Source organism: Clinocottus analis, unplaced genomic scaffold (genome assembly GCF_023055335.1).
Source record: "Clinocottus analis isolate CAN_PGR_092001 unplaced genomic scaffold, fCliAna1.0.p SCAF_21, whole genome shotgun sequence".
Lineage (NCBI taxonomy): Eukaryota > Metazoa > Chordata > Actinopteri > Perciformes > Cottidae > Clinocottus > Clinocottus analis.
In genome coordinates this window covers 11665182-11685926 of record NW_027175943.1, presented here as the reverse complement: position 1 = coordinate 11685926, position 20745 = coordinate 11665182, and the positions used below count along the sequence as shown (strand labels likewise).

The 20745-nt window shown below is 43.5% G+C and overlaps 1 protein-coding gene across 2 annotated transcripts in view; it reads left to right on the top strand.

Annotated features, from left to right (window-relative positions):
- ache (acetylcholinesterase (Yt blood group)) overlaps window positions 1–20745 on the top strand; it is a 33951-nt gene extending 13206 nt beyond the window's left edge. For both annotated transcript variants that reach the window (XM_068587675.1, XM_068587674.1), the window contains 8 exons: window positions 11366–11893; window positions 13440–13663; window positions 13775–14035; window positions 14646–14868; window positions 15094–15327; window positions 17550–17742; window positions 19007–19185; window positions 20150–20745. In XM_068587675.1, the coding sequence (XP_068443776.1) occupies window positions 11461–11893; window positions 13440–13663; window positions 13775–14035; window positions 14646–14868; window positions 15094–15327; window positions 17550–17742; window positions 19007–19185; window positions 20150–20271 (1869 nt within the window). In that variant the 5' untranslated portion in view covers window positions 11366–11460 and the 3' untranslated portion in view covers window positions 20272–20745. The remainder of the gene's footprint in view (window positions 1–11365; window positions 11894–13439; window positions 13664–13774; window positions 14036–14645; window positions 14869–15093; window positions 15328–17549; window positions 17743–19006; window positions 19186–20149) is intronic.

The window sequence follows — 20745 nt, the reverse complement described above, 5'->3', positions numbered from 1 at the left end:
ACACACAGCCGAGACATATTATCGGGTTGTGAAATTGTTGTAGCAAATATATTTGAAAACAACAACAATGCATAACATAAATTGACATAAAGACGATGAGCGTTGGATGAAACTGTGTTTCAGTCTGATGACAGTTAACGCATGGAACTGCCATGAAGTGCCACTGACTTTCAGGGCCTCGGCTACGATAGCAATAGACAGACTTATTGGAAATATATCATTTTTTGTGTGAGAAAATGCCAGATATCCCTTCTTTCTAAGTGAAGAGGTTGAATGACGAGTGAGTTGGAATACCCCCATGTTTCTGAGGAGTAAGTCTAACCCTCTGGAACAAAGTCCAGAGACATTTTTGGACACAAAGTCCGGTTCAGTGTTCTCCATACAGCTCACAGTGTGACATGTATGCGGTACGGTGCTCTCGAAAAGCCTGAATATAAGTCCTAATTATAGTAAAGGAGGTTTCAGACACAGCCATGATGATTGTCGACACTGAGACGTTTTTTTTGTTTGCTCTCTGGTCTATTCCAGACATCCCATTGTAAGCCCCACTTGGTACCTTCCTATCGCTGCACGTGTTTGTGCACAAATGTGTGCACGAGTGTTTATGTCCGGTAATGGCCGGTGTTGTGTGAAACATTAGATGGTCATACTGCAAAATGGAAAATTCCAGTGATTCCCCTGCTGCCAGTCTGTCTGCCTGTCACAGAGCGGGTTCAGGGTGCTGTTATGTAGAGACCCTGTGTATCTTCCCTTTATTTTTACCACACATCAGTTAGCATGAGCTTATGTGTCTTTTAATACCAACAGATAAGGCCTGACTTTGGGAATATGGCGGGAATGCAGAGAGTTGCAATGCAGATGATCAAAGCACTTACTGATGAATAATAACTTAAATTTCTATCAAGGCATATGACAATTAATATTGATACGGCTGTGTATTGCCGTCTGGCAATACGATGCATATCATTATCATTTCAATGTGAGCAACGCGCAAATTGCAATTTCCTTACATTTTTGGAAAACTCCCCATCAAATCAGATTAGTTTTTTGTGAATATTAGAACAGTGGGATCCATGTTTGTATCATAGTCATTGTAACATCCAACGTCACAGCACTACTTTTTGGGCCGTCTGAGCCACCAATCTTTGCAATTGTATCATTAATTTTATAGATTAAAAAGGACAGTTTTTCTTTTTTTGCCTAATTGGTGAACAAAATACCTGACAAATCAAATCAATCCTAAAAATGCTGAAATGCTGCCATAAAACAGTCGTTATTTTTGAAACACAGCAAAATAAGGAGGTTATAACTATATTCATGGTTCATACGGTCATGAAAAACTTGGAAAGTTCATGGAATTTTAAAATGGTTATTTCCAGGCCTGGAAAAGTCATTAAAAAAAATCCCCAACGTTTTGGAAAAGTCATGTAAATGTGTTGTATTCATATGTTCATGACGTTCATTCAGGCTGACTTTGAAATAATTAATATGCTTTTTAAAAGAAAGACGCTCAAAATATAAGCTTGTCATACGCTGAGTATATCTAAAACTGTTTATTCTTTTAATCAAACTATTGTCTCTCATACAAATGTATGAGATTGGTGAACAATCTCATACATATGCTTTGGAATTATCCTTGTTAGTTGAGAGTACGACATTTTCTCACTTTTTCATGTTTACACCTAGATTTCATGAAATGTTTGGTCGTGGAAATTTGGTTTAAAGTCATGAAAATCCATTGGTCAAAATGTGTATGAGCCCTGTATATAAATAAACCCAAATGGTATCCATGATCTATATCAGTGGTTCTCAACTGGTCTGGCTCCGGGACCCACAATCACTCTTAATGACAAGCTGCGACCCAAATCGAGGAACATTCTCAACGTCTCCAATGTATTTAATAAAAAAAAAAAAAACTCCTATTTTATTTTGAAAAATGAGCGTATACATCTGTCTGTGCGTCTGAGCCTCTAACTATTGACACATGTCAGAGGCTACGTGATAACTTTGCCCCAAAAATTAAACTTAAATGTACGTTTCAAGTCTGCCACAGTGGCAGTGTTCTGGATTAAAATCAAGGCAGAATGTCCTAAAATTGTCAAAAAGCTCTAAAAACCTGCAAGAAACCTCCAAACCAAGAGTGTGAATACAGATCGCGATCAGTAGTGTTGCATGCTGGGTATGGAATCAATGAGTGTGAACACAGGAATAGTATAAAATTCAGTCAGTGATTTCTGAAATTTAAGTTTTAGAGTCAATTTAACATATTCTGCAGAGCGCAGAATGAAGTCAAGACCGGCAATGTTCGAAGGACAGCCGGCTGAAAACATGGAAGGACGACCCGGCGAAAAAAACGACACTGCGTTGCATAAAAGTCCCTTCAAAATAAAACCACGGGATCATTTTCCAAGCAAAGACGACCCATTAAAAGCGAGAACCACTGATTTATATTATTTATGTTTATGAGTGTCCTTCGCTGGTTGTGAAACCTTTCCTGATTTTGATGACACAATGCATACGACACCACCAGTGGCTAGAGCCTCTCCGAGCACCACAACACTGAATGTTATGGCCATCTGGATTGCATCGGATCACGTGTGTGTGTGTGTGTGTGTGTGTGTGTGTGTGTGTGTGTGTGTGTGTGTGTGTGTGTGTGTGTGTGTGTGTGTGTGTGTGTGTGTGTGTGTGTGTGTGTGTGTGTGTCTGTGTCCCGAATAAAAAGTGGTCACTGAGTGTATATTATTTGATTAGCTATTTTTATACAGTGAGATGCATTTCCAGACGTGAGTTCAATAATAACACCAGACATTATTTGTTTGACTTTGGTTTATTTCATCCAGTTCTATTAATTTCCTTTGCATCCGTTTTGGCCCATTGATGCTTTATAAAGTATTTTTTATGGTTTAACTTTGACACAGAGATTCTTAACTGGTGAAACATGGTGTTAAACTATTTAGGGCTACAATTCTTAACATTATTTCCGTCATTCAATTCTTGCTGCTCCCAATAGTTTCCATGAATATCTGTTTAAATGCCAGACAACACATTTCGAGTGTTGCATCATCCCGTCTTCCCTGTGTCTCTGTGTGGAGCGCTGCCACCGTCACTGATCACCTGAGCCTTTCATCTGTCCCGTTTTGTTCCTGGAGTTTTGCCTTTGGTCTTTTCCATGTGATTCGAACGCTGTTTCTATATATAGACGTATATTTAGTCTTCGGCTGATCCACGATCCGTGCTGCGTTTACTCGACTTTCCGTGCAACATGACGTTACACCGACAGTGTATTACTTCCAGAAAAAGGGCTGATTTTCAAATTCATTGATGAATATTTAATGTCTTCCACACACTGACATTGACTTATCTGTCTAGTCTCTTACCCTGAGACACACACACACTTACAGTCTTGCACCGGCCCCCGGTGAAACCAATCCTCCTGTGAACTTCATACACAAATTCCTAATTCTAATTTGAGGAGTGACACACTTTCTCCCACCCTGATCCCCTCCACTCAGTGTCTCCCTCTGCCCCGCTCTCTTATTTCCTCACCCGCTGAGACGCCTCTCCTTCACAGTGCAACGAAGTCCCTGTCCATGGCGCGTTCACTACTAAGAAAACTATTGAGTTTCTATTCTAGGCTAAGTACAGTACAAACCTGGAGTCAGTGTGGGGTTAGCCTAGCTTAGCATAAAAACTGGAACCCTGCCTGGCTTTCACCAAAATTCAACAGTCCACCTACCATCGCCTCCACGGTCCTGTCTACACATACAGATGTTTTTGATATTGCCCTCTCATCGACATGTAAACGGGAGCTTTAGGTCACTAAGATGGAGATTGTTTTGCAGAAAGGTACACATTTTTTAACAATGGCAGACTAGCGCTTTGATAACGTTCACAACAACGTTATAATCATATAATTGGTCATTTCTGGGGCGAGGTTATGTGCCTCATGTTGAAACTTGTCAGGTGCAGCGACTGTATGCAGCCTCCTGAAGTCTCCTCATCAGAGTGAGGTTGTCTGTAAAGAGACAAAACAACAACAACCTGAGCCCACCGGCTGGAGCCGGGTGGCTGAACACACTTTTGTTCGACATGAAATAGTCCCGCTATGCATTTTCCCCCTAAAACCAGACACCAGCGCCTGGTCACACATCCAGCAGACGGTGCACCATTAGCAGTGTCTGTCTGTCTTTTTCCACTTAAAACCGCTGCTGCTGGAAATAAAGTTGATGAGAATTGAGTTTTAAAGCACAATAAGTCAGCTAAAAGACGACGTGGAGCAGAGCTGGGAGGACTTGCAAGAGCGGGTGATAAAACATGATTCTCGTGACACATAGTCGTTCATGCTGTTAATTAAAATATTGATCGATGGTGTTAGAACATTAGACAATACTGTGGAACTTTTATAGTTTTTTTACAGGAGACATTCACTTAGACGGAGTCATTGGCGACCAATAAATCGTGATGCAGTGCCAGTTGATGATTAGCAAAGTGGGCTCTGAAGAAGTCCGATTTTTGTTAATTAAACCTAAAGTGAATATCTCGTGTTCATACCAGTTAGAACACATGAAGGAAAAAGCAGGATGTGGACATCCTGATAACCCTCCAGACATCCCGAGCTTGAGGAAGTGCTCACTGTTAGACGTCGACATCTGTATCCTCGCACCTGAAGACTCCTCACTAGTTGGCATTAATGACCTTCTTACTCCAAACAAACAGCATCTGTCAAACGGAGGTGTGGCATGGTGTATACAATTTTTTACTTCACCGGCTCATCACCAGTTTCATCCCTCCCTCTCCAGCATCCTTTTCCTCTACTTCCCAGCAGCCTCACACTCCCTCCTCTCTTTTGCCTCCTCCCTGTTGTTCCCGCCACGCAGCTGTCACTGCTATAAATAATTGCGATGTGTATATCCCCCTCCAGCCCCATAAAAACATCTTTCCTTCTTCCATTCCTGCATTCCCTCTACCTCCCCCCTCTCCTACATGTGGCCTCCGTTGCTCTGCAACATCGACCAAGTGTCTGGGAAGTCACCCATTGGCTTTTAAAGATGAATTCAAAATAATTTAACCATGAATTTACATTTTTTACCTGAATTAGCTTTTTATTTTATCTTTATTATTTTCAATTCCTTTTATTATTGTTTTTATTAGTTTTTATCAATTTATATATGTTTATTAATATAATATTGCTGGCTTTATTAATCATTAAATCAAAGAAATTAAGAAATAATTTTAAGCTTAGCTTCACTGTCGGAGCAGTTATGGAATACAACGATACAATATTTTATATTGGAGCCACCGGCAAAGACTGTATGTGCCATGTCAGCCAACAAAAGTGATCGCTTGGCTTCCGGTATCGCTGCTCTCTGCTTTCTTGAGGACCCGCTCGTCAAAACAACTCCACACTGCGCTTCTTTGGGTCCAGAGCAAGTCGATCGGATGAACAGTTGTCGAGAAAATCTATGGGAGAGACAGAGAGACTGCTTCTATTTTAGTTGGACGCTATTCCAAATATACACATTTTCCCCAGATACAATGGTAGAATGTAAAGTGAAACTGACTAATAACACTAATGCTACTTAAGTTTTTGGAAAAGTAAATCCAATGCAGAAGTGTCTTGAGTATTTGCTTTTTTCTGTATTCCATGAGGAAATGACTCTACTTCTCTCTTGATTTATTCCCTCAGTAAACATTTAAAGCATGAGTTTATGTCTCAATCTAGTTTCAAGTCTTCTTCAGACTTCTTCATACAGCATGATGTTCACTTAGTAAATGATGGTCCATTTAAAGTCAAAAAGACCATAAAGCAGGCTATTCTTTACGGCGGGCTTCCTGTTGTACAAGTTGCCGCCGCTACCAGAGCCGTATACGTTGTCTCCACGTCACTCGCCCTCAGTCCTAATATGGTCGCTTCCTTTCACTGGTTTCAAAAAGCCAAGATGCAGACGTCCAAAAAACTAAGCTAGAGACGGCAAAACCCTGAACTTCACAAGCAGCCCACGAATACGTCCACGTCTATATGTTCAGTCTACGGGTCGGAGCAGCGTGTATATGATCTCCGCCACATTGAAAAGAAAGTGTGCACAATGATTCCAACTTAAGTCCTTTTCTAACACAGCAGGGCGTCTTTGCGTTCATATAAGCGCTTTGCTACGTTTATGGGCGCTAAACTCGCCCCAGTTTTCACTTCTATTTTAAAGCAGAGCAGTGGTGGAGCTGATTCAAAGGGTTGGTTTATAATGGAAATACACAGCAGCATGAATATGAATACAGCCTCCGAGGGTCAACGATGCCCACTGCTGGAAGTCAAATCGTTGGCATAAAAAGGCCTGCTGATGTTCCAGTGAAAAGCTTTGCGGTTACAGTTGAAGAAAGGAGAAACTAAAAGTGAGACACATCTAACACCGTCGTACTTTTACTTTGTGTATGCATGTGGATGTTTTGTTTTTTTTATTCCATTTTAGCACATTTTAGTATATTTTTTTTTCTTTTTTAAAAAAGCCTCCTGTGAACAGGTGTTGAAAATTAGCATTCGCTATATATCACAACACAGTGCATGTAGTTTTCTCTTGTGCAGAGATATGCGCTGGGGATTCTAACGCCATTGTGATGTCCACATCAAATAAATAAAGTCAAGACTGCTGTCTATTAGATGAACAAGAAAATGGGATTGGAACAAAACTTCAAAGTACTAATGTTGTGCTCCCATGCAGTCTCTCCACACTGCCCCCCCCCCCACCCAACACCTCCCCACCAATGTAGTGAAATGCATCCGATGACAGTTCTCCATGTTGCAAGTTTCAAGTGTGTTGTACTGAACCAGCGGAGTGGGGCATCTGAGTCCACATGCCCAGACCTTTACGGTCACGTCCAGAGCTCCAGCAGACGCGTCTCCACTGCCAGTGTTTGTGTCAGTGTGGCTTTACAGCTGCACGGGTAAATTATAGTAGAGTAGTTGTTTACTGTGCCATGCACTTACACCACGAGTGCCCCGCCCTCAGGGGCTTAGAAGAAACCACATGAAGTGTAATCTGGATAAGGACGCACACAAGACTTTTACGGTTGTGTATGAATCCACGGCCGGTCACAAAGAGATCTTGAAAGGAGTCAAATCTCAAACAATGGAAGACTATTTGTAGAGTTGGCAGTATTATTCCAAAGGTGTTCAATGTCACGGCTGAATATACTGCAGATTTACACAAAGTGGTGAATTGGCACAGTAACAAACGGATGGGTTTAAGGGAACGGTAAAGAAGGTTTTATGTCTTAAGGGTTCTTTTCCATAATGTCGTCAGTAATATATTATTGTAATAACAATCTCAGCCTGCCGATTGCCAAAAAACGAGCACTTTTAGTGGACGTACATATAGATGAGTTGTCCCGAGTGAAGCTCCGGCAATCAACTCCCACAAACCCAGTGTCGTTCCTCGTTTTGTGTCCGCTTGTAGATGCTCAACAATACCCAGAGACAGTTATCGCCCACCTGTCAGGTTGAAGGCTCCTGTTTATGTTTGGCAATGTATGGTTGTCACAGTGACAGGATTAGCTTGGAGGTGCTGTAAGGGATACGGGGCAGCTGTGCGTGTGTGTGTGTGTGTTGTGTGTGTGTGTGTGTGTGCGTGTGTGTGTGTGCATCGATACTATTTCTGAACACACTCCCTCTCGGTTGTATAGAGAGTCTATTTTGGTGATGTCACCTTTCTCTGTCCGTCACACGCATTTCAAACAGACAGACAGGGTGACAGTGTTGTGAATGGACTTCCAACAAGGAGTGAGTAAAGCCAAAGAAGAGATTGTCTTTGCTGAGTTACACAGGGAAGCCCTCAAGGCTCACGAATAAATCAAATCATGCCGGGCCACTCCAACATCTTGTCTTACCAAAACAAATGCCTCACAATACTAACGTCACTGTGCATCCACAGCAAACGTTATGCAGAAATATTCACTCCATCATCGAAATGCGTCTGTGTCGTCTAAGTGTAGTTTGCACAGAGTCAAAGGATTTTTTTGCTGATATCCAATTTGTCTATTTGGGACGATACCCTAAACAAACTACAGATGGTTGATTTCATAGCTCAAAGATAATTGACACGGACAGATTATTGACCCCAATACATTGCCACCATTCCAGACGACCAACCACTGCAGTACCCTCGAGTGTTTTCATAAAGAGGGAATATGTATTAGTCACAAATCCTCCGAGTCCAACTCATGTCTTTGATGTTGAATCTGATTCAAGTGTGAGGTCTTCACAATGGTTCAGACTTAGCAACAATGTGGCTATTTGTAGAAATGTCAGTGCAGATGAATGGTATCCTCTTGAGTAATTAATGAGGCCATATAGAAACCGCAGTTAGGATTAGCAGAAAGCATCATACTCAACAGCATAGATGTCAGTCCATAGTTGAGCCCAGAAGGAAACTGGAGCCCACGGCTGTTTCTTTAATTAATTTTTATTAGGTGCAAGGACAGCAGAGCGCTGGCACAACAACCCGAGGACTGACATCGACTCAGTTTTGTCCTTCTATCTGTGATTGTTTGAATCAGCTATGATTGTAAACTAAATGTCCTCCATCCCTGTTTTGCTATGCAAATGGAGAAATAAACACTGTCTTCTTTTAAGTTTAAGTTCTGTAAAACTTTGTCTGTTTTTTACGGTCCAATTGAGAAACCCACACAATTTAAGTCACTGTTGTTTTATGTTCTTTTTGACTAAATATGTATCTGATAATGCCCAACGAGGCGTCCATTATCAGGAATTAAGTGTCCAACGACCATTATTCGCGATTCTTGACATCTCGAGGGGCTTCATCCCTCTTATAGCAAAGTCACTTGCAAAGGAAAATATGAATTTACAACATTAATTCATATTTAAGTTTTTCCACAGGCCTTACTCTCAAGCCATAGTTTTTAACATCCATACACAAACCTGAAATACGCCAACAGATCATTTCTATTTTGTTGAGCCCATAGAAGTCTTTGGCTCGGCCCACAGCTAACATTATGCTAGCAAAATAAGTAAATATAATTTTTTACAGTATGTAAACCAACAAGACTAATTAGTTGTCATTCTTCCAAAAGTCATGTCAGGATTTTAATCAGAATTGAGTATTTAAATAAGAATTTCAAAAAGTCAGAGACAAAGAAGTCAAATAAATCTGTCAGCACTCTCAAACCCAAATGTTCATACAGTCTCTTTGAGTTATTAAGTTTCATACTTGGAGGAGATGCATATCTGGTGCCCCATTAATCCATCAAACGGTATGGCACTTACTAGGGTTTTACTCTGATGCCTTTTTATAGTCCCCTCATGACCACACACCTGTCTCAGCCTTTGTTGTTGAGCATCGGGGGGCTTTTAACACGTCTGCCTGCTGGAAGGAAATATCTTTCCCTCCTTCACAGTGGAAACTTGGTAATTGAGCTTTCATCAGTTGCAGAAGAGTTTCATCACTGCAAATAGATGTTCCTCCAAAAGTGGACACAACGTAGTAAATCCTAATCACATACTTTTAATGTGCCAACGTTTCTATAGACGACATGGGCTCTCCTCGCAAATACAGTTACCAATTCCTAAAGTCATTCAATCCAATATGTGAAGAAAGCGTTTTGGGAATCTGTGGATCGATTCAGAACGTTATAGACGATACGAATCCCAAGTCTGCAGCTATTCTATATTCTTAAATGATATGAGACACTAGTGTATCAATATAACCCAGCGACTGTTTTGAAATACACACAGCGCAATAGAGATGAAAATTACATCACGATAGCAAGTAATGTGATCAGTCGGGGCTATGCGAGCAGTGTGAGTAGAGCAACATAGAGCAGTATTTCTTTATGCTCAACATTGGTGCGCTGGAAACTGCGTTCAGACACAACGTTGCAGGGTTTCCTTTCAATTTGACGGTCATCTTTGCGGGTCTTGTTCTGGGATGATAAGAAACCCTGATAGAAAGTTAGGGACTTGTTCTTAGTAGTTTGGCCTAATGTCTACATGATGCCTCAGTTAGGACCTTTCATTGGCTTAAACACGGCTTTTGATCATCCATGATCAAAAGGCCGTAAAACAAAGTTGGAGTTGTGATGCGACATCTAAAATTGTATTTTCTCGCATTTGAATTAAAGCATGATGTTAATTTAGTAAATGATGGTCCCATTTAGAGTCAAACCGACAATAAACAGGGGTATGCTTTAGGACGGGCATACTGGGATTGACAGGTTGACGCCGCAACCAGAGCTTTCTACGGCGTCTCTACGTCACTCCTCCTCCGCAGTCCAAATATGATCACTAGTGTTCGCCGGTTGCAAAAGTCAAAATGGTGACTGCCAACAGCTTTCCACAAACAAACAGGTGACTTCTTACGTGCAGTACAGTCCGTAGTTTAAGCTAATACAACGCTGAGTCATCGTCAGACGATGGCTAGTGGGTTTCCGGATTATATTTCAAATTTTAATCAAAGCGTTCCACCTCTTTTATGCTCCACGCCGACTCTTTGTCTTTATGCAACCGTAGCCTGTCTATACAACTTCATTCTACAACTTCAACTGTCTTCGTGTGCAGCGTCTGTTCAAGGAGAGCCCATGAACACTAACACAGCCGGTGGGATTCCACTGTAGCGCCGGCGTGGTCCTCGTGCTGCTGCTGCTGTTGTCGGGTGTTGTGTTGAATATTTAATGAGTGTTTTCTAGGAAGCCACAGCCCCCCTACACAGCTACACCTGGAGAAGCCCTCACATGTCTTTAACTTGCTGCCTAAATCCCAGACATGAAGGATGGAGTTGTTCAGATATTCATTTTAGAAGTGATTTGGTGATATGATCTTACGGAATTATATTATCGTTTTACAGATTTGCTCTTTTCAAATGTCAAAGTGACATTTCACGTTGTCATTTTTAGTGTTGTATTGGTTTAAATATGTGTGGTCTTAGATATTTTGTAACATTTAGATCTGACTTTTGACAGTGAGAGTCTGAGCTGTTATATTACGATAACAAAAACTGTTTTAAATGTGAACATTTCCTTTTGAACTTAGAAATAGCTATGTACTATGTCCACCACACACATGCTGGTGGGAGTTGGCTCATTCTTTATCACTTGACCTGTAACACTTTGTTTCTGGAGTTTTACACAAGTGAAAAATATCATTTGGATTTGAGTTGTGTGTCCGTCTTAAAGCCTCCTGAATCTACCTTGATGACACTTCCTCCCTCCTCTGTCCTATCATCTCTTTCCTCATCGGATTTCTACCTCCCTCTGTTCTTCATCACTCTCCTTTACTGTAATCACATTACACTCTCTCTCTCTCTCTCTCTCTCTCTCTCTCTCTCTCTCTCTCTCTCTCTCTCTCTCTCTATGTCTGTAGAGCTGAGGGGAAGCAGAGCAGATCCAGCTCTCCCTGATTGGAGAGGGAATCACGACCGCAGCTTCAGCCGCACAGACTCCCTTTTCGGTTCCGTCATGCAGACCTCCGTCCTTCTCCTCCTCTCCCAAATCCTCCTCCTGTCTCTCCTCATCCCCACCTGCTCCTCCCAAAGCGAGGCGGACTACGTCGTCGAGACGCGTACCGGTCGAGTCCGGGGCATCCGCACGCCGGTGCCGGACCGAAGCTACGTCACCTCCTTCCTGGGCATCCCCTTCGGCGAGCCGCCGGTAGGGAAGCGACGTTTTCGCCGCGCCGAGCCCAAGCGTCCATGGCAAGGGGTGTACGAGGCCAACGCCTACCCCAACGCCTGCTACCAGTTCGTGGACACGACGTACCCCGGCTTCCAGGGCAGCGAGATGTGGAACCCCAACAGAGAGATGAGCGAGGACTGCCTGTACCTCAATGTCTGGGTGCCCTCCTCGCCCAGGCCGCACAATCTCACCGTCATGGTGTGGATCTACGGCGGAGGTACGTGGTCATGACTTATTCAGAATGGGACACAATATCAATTTGGCCATTTTCACTCTGCTTTTCGGTAGCTCGTGTGCATCGCTGTGTCTGTCCGCTTCTAATCTTGCATTGAATAACTGCTGCCTGCTGACTCCTCACCCACTACTCCGACCCGACCCGCTGCCAGCAGGGGCCGCTAGCGAAACAAAGATTTTAACTTTAATTGTACGGGCAGCTTTTCCTTTTAAAATAAACTGGAAGCGTAACTAAACGCTTAAAGTCCCGGTGATGCCAGAGATGTACGCCTGCGGGTACAGATATTTGCATAGATTGAAATGTATCTTCTATGTGAGAAGTTTGAGCGAAAAACACTTGATTGAAAGCGGAAGCTGGTTCCACAGAAGAGGAGCTTGGCTCTGGCTTCCGTCCTACTTTTTAAGACTCTGGGAACCACAACTAGCCAAGCATTTAGTAAGCTCAGTGAGCTACTATGAGCTCTCTAGTGGGGTAATATGGTAATATAAGCTCTCTAGCGGGGTAATAAGGTACTATGAGCTCTCTAGTGGGGTAATATGGTAATATAAGCTCTCTAGTGGGGTAATAAGGTACTATGAGCTCTCTAGCGGGGTAATAAGGTACTATGAGCTCTCTAGTGGGGTAATATGGTAATATAAGCTCTCTAGTGGGGTAATCAGGTACTATGAGCTCTCTAGTGGGGTAATATGGTAATATAAGCTCTCTAGTGGGGTAATAAGGTACTATGAGCTCTCTAGTGGGGTAATATGGTACTATGAGCTCTCTAGTGGGGTAATATGGTACTATGAGCTCTCTAGTGGGGTAATATGGTACTATGAGCTCTCTAGTGGGGTAATATGGTACTATGAGCTCTCTAGTGGGGTAATATGGTACTATGAGCTCTCTAGCGGGGTAATATGGTACTATGAGCTCCTATATGATGATCACCAATGAAGACTTTATCGGCAAGGAGAAGAATTTTTAATTTGAGTCATAGTTTCACAAGGAGCCAGTGCAGAGCAGCTAATACAGGAGTAATGTGATCTCTCTTCTTAGTTTTCATTAGTACACAAACTGCAGCATTCTGGATCAACTGGCGAGCTTTCAGGCACTTACAGTGTAAGAGCAGCCTGATAATAAGAGATTGCAGTAGTCCAGTCTTGATGTAACAAAAGCCTGAACACATTTTTCTGCATCGCTTATTTTTCTGCATCGGTTTATATTTATTCAATCAAACGTCACAGATGTGCTCGCTGCAGGCTCACCTGGTTATTAATATAGCGTCAAATCATAAAAGAAGATGATATTGAGAAACCTTTCAGAGCGAGCAGATCTAGACTGCACAAGGTTTTGTTTTAAGCAGACAAAATGCAAAACATTCTGCTTTTACAGCAAATAAGTCTGCCTTAATCCAATACTCTTTTTAGCTGTTTCTTTATCAATTTAACAATAGTGGGCCCTCAAACTATGCCAATGAACTGTTAAGACGGTAAAGTTTCTGTCTGTTTGTGGGAGATCATTAACATGCTGCGATACTTAACATCTCCAGGGTTCTACAGTGGTTCCTCTTCTCTGGACGTGTATGACGGCCGCTACCTAGCTCACAGCGAGACGGTTATCGTGGTCTCCATGAACTACCGGATCGGTGCCTTCGGCTTCCTGGCGCTGCATGGCTCCTCTGAGGCTCCGGGCAACGTGGGTCTACTGGACCAGAGGATGGCGCTGCAGTGGGTCCAAGACAACATCCGTTCCTTTGGCGGAAACCCCAAACAGGTTAGTTCCTCCCAGTTGTATTTGTCTCTCCTGTTCCGTTGACACAAATAATTAAGCGCGAGCTTATTTCGACCCCCGACCTCCCTGTTTTGCTGCCGTTGAACCAATCAGGTGACTATCTTTGGTGAGAGTGCGGGTGGTGCTTCGGTAGGGTTCCACCTCTTGTCTCCAGACAGCCGGCAAACCTTCACCAGGGCCATCCTCCAGAGCGGCGTCCCCAACTGTCCCTGGGCCTCAGTCACCCCCGCCGAGGCGCGCAGACGGGCCACGCTGCTGGGCAAACTGGTCGGCTGCAACGGAGGCAACGACACCGAGATGGTGGACTGTCTGCGCGGTAAAACCCCGCAGGAGCTCATCGACCAGGAGTGGCAGGTAATGCAGTCAGTGAAGTTCTCTTCATCCTCCTTTAGGCCTTGACACACTCACTGAGTCTGTGGGCTGTCTTTAAAGACGTACAAATTCAGTAGGCAGCCACAGACAGACTAGCACATTACTGGTTTGGGTCACTTCATGGAAATTGTTGGCTATTAGAAAAATCTAGAACAACACCGGACGATTCCTTTTAAATTCTGCATCACCGTTATGCGTGGACATGAACCCGCCCCCAACCGTCACCGACCCGACGTCACCGTGAAGGCGGGAAACCCCGTTTCGTGCTTGTCCCTGCAATTTTACTGCTTTCATTCACACGCCGCAGCACAGACATTCTCCTTGACATGTTACGAGGTCTCTTGGTGGCAAAATGGGCGGTACAAATTCCCCGAATATCCATCCCTGCTCCCGTTCACACACGACACCATGCAGATTGATTTAAGACCTATGGCACATACCAGGTCTCCCAGACTGCTCGGCATAGCGGGGGAGATGAGCGAATCGACGTGCTGACTAGGATTCCAGAGTATTTTAGGTCATGTGACGTTTGGTCTTTCCTGGGTCGCTCAGATCCACGGTACATTTGAGCTTGTCTTCCTGTCCGGAGCAGGTCATGCCGTGGTCCGCCCTCTTCCGGTTTTCCTTCGTCCCCGTCGTGGACGGAGAGGTTCTGCCCGACACCCCCGAGGCCATGCTCAGCTCGGGCAACTTCAAAGACACTCAGGTCCTGCTCGGGGTCAACCAGGACGAGGGCTCCTACTTCCTGCTGTACGGCGCCCCGGGCTTCAGCAAGGACAACGAGAGCCTGATCTCCAGAGAGGACTTCCTGGAAGGTGAAGCTCACTGTGGAAAGGGAGGATAGAGACACAAAGAATACTGCAAAATTATTCTCCACACTGGTAATATGATTGCAGAATTTGACAGTTCTCCATAATCATTCTGTTGATGCGACTACTCAGAGATAATTGTAGAAATCACAACAAAAAAAAATCCAGCCACTTCACCACGTCACAGCCTCTAAAATTATATATATTATAATCCTAACCTCACTGTGCCAGGTGTCAAGCTGAGCGTGCCGCACGCTAACGACATCGGCCTGGAGGCGGTGGTGCTGCAGTACACCGACTGGATGGACGAGAATAACGGGTTGAAAAACCGCGACGCCATGGACGATGTTGTGGGCGACCATAACGTCATCTGCCCGCTGGCCCACTTCGCTCGCTCCTACGCCCAGCACAGCGCCCTCAAGGCCAACGCGGGAGCTGTGCCGAACAGCGGAGGCAACTCACAAGGTGAGAGGATGCTCGCGTGGTCCTCTTCCACACGGCTCCGATGCGTCAGCTGGGCTCGTGTGGCACAAACTGCAGTCCGCTACTCTTTTCCTCACAAAGCCAGACTATAGCACAATGTAGTTTATTACAACATGTTTTACTACAATTAGCGGACACTTTGTGAACACTTGAGTTCATCTCCTGGTGCAGTACCTAATGCGTGCAATATCCATTAAGTTTAAGTACTTCCATATCTATATATTTAATATTCATCTTATTGTTAATTTTTAATTTAGTTTATTACCGTTCTACCGTTTATTTATATTACTTGATTTTTTATCTCTATTTACTTGTGAGCAATGCTGCTGTAATTCTGTAATTTCCCCACTGAGGGACTAATAAAGCATTATGTTATCTTATCCTATTCATCTTCAAGTGAGTGCCTGCATGTTACACTGCAGTGTTACATTAATTAACTGAGTTTGTGCCGGTATTATTACTTTGATTTGTTGTCTGCTATGCTTCCCAGGAGGTATTACTCCAGTCTGACGCATTGGTGCCGCTGTTATTAACGCACAAATCCAAAATTTGAAGGATTACGCCGCAAGTCCGACGCACACGAGTAGCTTCCTTTTTTTGTCTTCTCATAATTTGTTTTTGTCTAATGGGCTTCATGTCTGGAGGCTCGGCTTGTGCTTGAGTCCTGAAACCAGAGGGCATCTCTCCAGAGTCTCTCTGTGGTGGAGCGGGTCACACTCACTTTCTTTTCAGGTGTTTTTGAATGTTGATAATTAGAAAGATATCGTCCTAATTCTGCACTGCGTTCATCATTTGGTGTTTTTTCCAAGAATGGATTGGCAAAATTCTGCATAAACAGACTCAACTTGGTGTTTATCCCGTTTTGTAAAAACGTCTTTGGGGAGTGCAATATTTAAAGATTGTAAATTTAAAAACAATTGTGCTTCTTGTAAATTTGGCATTATATTTGTGTTGCGGTACTACTGCAGGTGAAGTCGGGAGCACCGATCACACAGTTACTTTCTTACTCAGTGTTTCACCTCCTGTTATATTAGAGAGGCGGGGCCCTCCTGAAGAAACCCCCCCGCCCCTTTGTCATTTTCTCTACAGCGCCAGATCACAAACAGTAGTTTGAGGTTCTCTTTCCTGTAGGACAGGTCTACACCTTGTTCTATTATTAAACAAACTAAGTGCCGTATGATCGTATCTACACGACAGCATGTCATTTCTGTCTCCACGTGGTCGCTCGCGGCAGAGTTACGCCCCGATGCGCACAGACACTCGCGTGCACACAGGTGAGCACTGAGCACAGTCACAGCAGCGGACAGAGAGCGTTGAAAAATATATCGTGTGAAAAGCAGACAACTATATCTGAACCCGGAGCAAAAAACAAGCCAAAGTGCTCGAGTCTTGTACCCAATAACGAGCTGCTGGCTTCACAAGTTACAAAAGTACAAAGTACACGGACATAGTTATTAATAAATACATGGAGAGCATGAACTGAGAGCGGCTGTATCTAGTCGACAACCCCGTTTTATAAATATGTGTAGAGGAAAGCAGCTCACTGCAGTCACCAATACTGATACAACGTGATGCTCACGCATATCTGCACTAATTCTGTTTTTGTTTTTTATTATTAGCTTATTGTTTTCCACAATAAGCTATTAAATTGTAACTAAATATTTGTTATTTTTTGCACATATAGAACTTTATTCTCATTGTTCTAAGTGATTGCACTTTGTAATTGTTTTTGGTCTGATGGAGCAGTCTGATTTAATGGAAAGTGATGGCAATGTTCTTCATCCTGTTATTTATAAAAGCACAGATGGAGTCACAAAATTATGTTATTTACAAAAAAAGTCTAAGAACGACCGCTTTAAGTGTTGTGTCGGCTGTATAGCTTTCATTTCCCACCTGTCATGCTTTTCTTTTGTTCACAGCTCTGTTGAGTAACGCATCTCTTGGCTCAGAGTAGGCGGTATAAACCATAACCAGAGGCTCTCGGTCTTCTCACTTGCTCGCTCTCTAACAGCTGATTCCAGGCGCGCTCGGTCAATGAAAATGTCCACAATAGCATCCTGATGGCAGGAAACAGTTTTAGCTGCTGTTGGATATAGTTGATAGATAAAGTGTTGCAGCTGGTTCCCCCTCTCACTCCCCGCCCTCCACGGTGCTTCAAAAGAGTCCATCCTGTTGACACAAAATAACGTATTCTTCTCCTCCAGGAGGGGTCTACCTTTACCTGTTCGACCACCGAGCGTCCAACCTGGCCTGGCCGGAGTGGATGGGCGTGATCCACGGCTACGAGATCGAGTTTGTCTTCGGCCTGCCACTGGAGAAGAGACTCAACTACACGTTTGAGGAGGAGATACTGAGCCAACGCATGATGAGATACTGGGCCAACTTTGCACGAACCGGGTGAGGCGTCACACACCGACTTGTTCTCAAACGAGCGTCAGAGAGAGACGACCGGCCTCGATTCGGCTGCTCGGCTGCAGAGTAGATGAGGCGATCAGCAGAACCACACTGTCTGCTTTCTGCAGAGGAAACCTCCGCCCATGCAAACGTTTCCCGCACATTGTGGAAGCAGCAACCCAATTGAAGGAGCCCAGATGATTTAATCAAATAATAACCAAATCATCCAGATGGATCAGGGGAATCCCTTGGTATTTCTTGGTAAAGTGATGGGAACGCCATTGGAATGGGTTGGTCAACACTTTGGTCCAGCTTGAAATATAAAAATAAAATGTTTGGATGGACATTTTATCATCATCAGGTCATCATCAGGTGTAAATTTGAATTTGCCTCATAGTGTTTTTATATTTTATTACCCAAAAACCTGCAGAACTCTCAGCTCAACTTTGGGTTTTGTGCTAACTAATGAACTAAGATGCTAAACGTGCATGTTGACATGTTAGCATTCGATTAGCATTCAGCACAGAGCACCGCCGTGCGTCACAAAGTTACTAGCATGACTGCAGACTCTAAAAGGCAATAACTTTTACCATCTTCATTTTGAAAAACAGGTTGAACTATAAAAACACTGACAGACATTCAGAATCCACCCAGATTTACAGGGTTCAACATGTTTTGTTCCGAAGGGCTGACTGTTTCACCTCTCCATGATCAATTACTATATTAATAGATCAGAAACAGCATATATATCGTATGAAGAATAAGAAAGTCGTTGCACAGCGGCTGAAGGACGGAGGCCGGGAGAGAGAGATGCTGTTGATTTGTAGCGTAGTGGAAACAAACTAATTGGGGTTGTGCCGACATCCTCACAGCCTACACGTACATCTAGCATACCCTCGGATGCAGAAGGTATCGTTTTGGCTTTACACCTGACTGTGCTGTGACGAGGTGTGAATATTTACTAAGAACTAATCTCTAAGGAAGATATACTTACTAAACAGTAAGCTAAGTTTAAACTTGATATCACAGCTTGTGCTGTAATATCAAGGTGATGTGCACCCATACAGTCACCTCAATTTCACTAATCTTTATTAAAGTATTTGCCAGTTCTGACATTGCTTGGCTGTTTAATTAAACTGCCTTTAATTTGGCTGAGTGGACCGAAGAAACTGGCAACAGAGTGTTGTTGTTTTTTCATCCATTTTTGAGCCCTCCTGGTTTTGACTGCCTCTTGTACCTTCTTCCCCTCGTCCTCCTCCCCCGTCAGGAATCCCAATGTGAACCACGACGGGCTGGTGGACAGCAAGAAGCGCTGGCCTCTGTTCACCGTCAGCGAGCAGAAACACGTCGGCCTCAACACCGAACCAATGAAGGTCCACAAAGGTCTGAGGAACCAGATGTGCGCTTTCTGGAACCGCTTCCTGCCACGCCTCCTCAACATCACTGGTAAATAGTGCTTCTAAGCACTGCTTCTACTCGGCACACAGCATCTGTTCTGAATACAGGTCCTCACTGTTATACCAGACGGTAACACAACATTATACGCCTGAATGTGTCAAGAAAAGACCTTTTGGGTCAACTTTCAAATAAAGTCTAACGGGGCACAAACAATGCCAAAAAATAACAATAATTACTCAAAGTAGTTGTTGGTTGGCAATCAAATTAAACACAAGAGACAACCTGTGACTGTGACATAAGCAACAAAGTGGTAAAAAGACAGTAAAAGCCTTTATAAATCTTTTACTAAAATGCAAAAAAACTCATCTCTGAATATCATATTTCTTTGGCTTTTATTTTTCGGTCTGAAAGGCATGCATCTGGTCCGCGCTGCCTTTGTCAAGGAGTGATGTTTGCCTTCTTGGTTTAGACCAGACAGCAACTTCAACTTATTTTCTTGCGATTCCTCTCGTTGTGTAGAAGTCTATGCCTCGTATTCTCTCTAATGACCACCAGAGAGGGACTCCTCTGGTTGTATAGAAGTCTATGCCTCATATTAAAGCTGCATTCTTTCTAATGGCCACCAGGGAGCTACTCATCTGGTTGTATAGACGTCTATGTCTTGTGTTAAAGCTGCATTCTCTCTACTGACCACCACAGGGTGACTCTTCTGGTTGTATAGAAGTCTATGAGAAAATGACTCTACTTCTCTCTCGATTCATTCCCTCAGTAAACATTGTAAACATTAGTTTATGTCTCAATCTCTAGTTTCAAGTGTAGATTCTGGTTCATATAGAGTCAAATAGACCATAAAGGAGGGTATGCTTTAGGGCGGGGCTACCGTGTGATTGACAGGATGCGCTACCAGTATCGTGCATGGCATCTACCCTGCAAAAGACATGTAAAAAGGCCTTTAGTATGAAGGCGTCAAAGCTCCGCTGCTAACCACTGATTCCTGTGTCCCTCCTCACAGACAACATAGACGAAGCGGAGCGTCAGTGGAAGGTGGAGTTCCACCGCTGGTCCTCCTACATGATGCACTGGAAGAGTCAGTTTGACCACTACAGCAAGCAGGAGCGCTGCACTGACCTCTAGGAGCCTCAGCCCAGAGAAGAGAGAATGACGGGGAGGGGGAGGCAGAGAGAACACGCGGTGGCCATCTTCCTCCATAGCCCCTCCCATGAAGTCTAACTTCATTCAAACTTTATTTGTTGTTTTCTTTCTTCTTTTTTTTTCTCTGTTTCAGTCCACACACAAACGCAGGCACTGTTCATCTTTAGTTGTGTTATTTATACTATTTATTTATATGTTGTTTTTTTTCTGGGTTTGTGTGTGTCTCTGTGGAAATGAAGGGCTATGGAGGGAAGTTGTCATCGATATGGAGGAATATTAGAAATGTCAAAGATGTGTCATTACCTCGGGTGTGTGTGTGCGTGCATATGTGTGTGTGTGTTTGAGTGTGTGTGTGTTTAACTCAAATCTCAACAGGCCCATGACTCTGCACCGCTGCTGGTTTACTGTTGACGCACTTGTCTTTGTGTTGATCTCATAAACACATCTTTTTTTTTT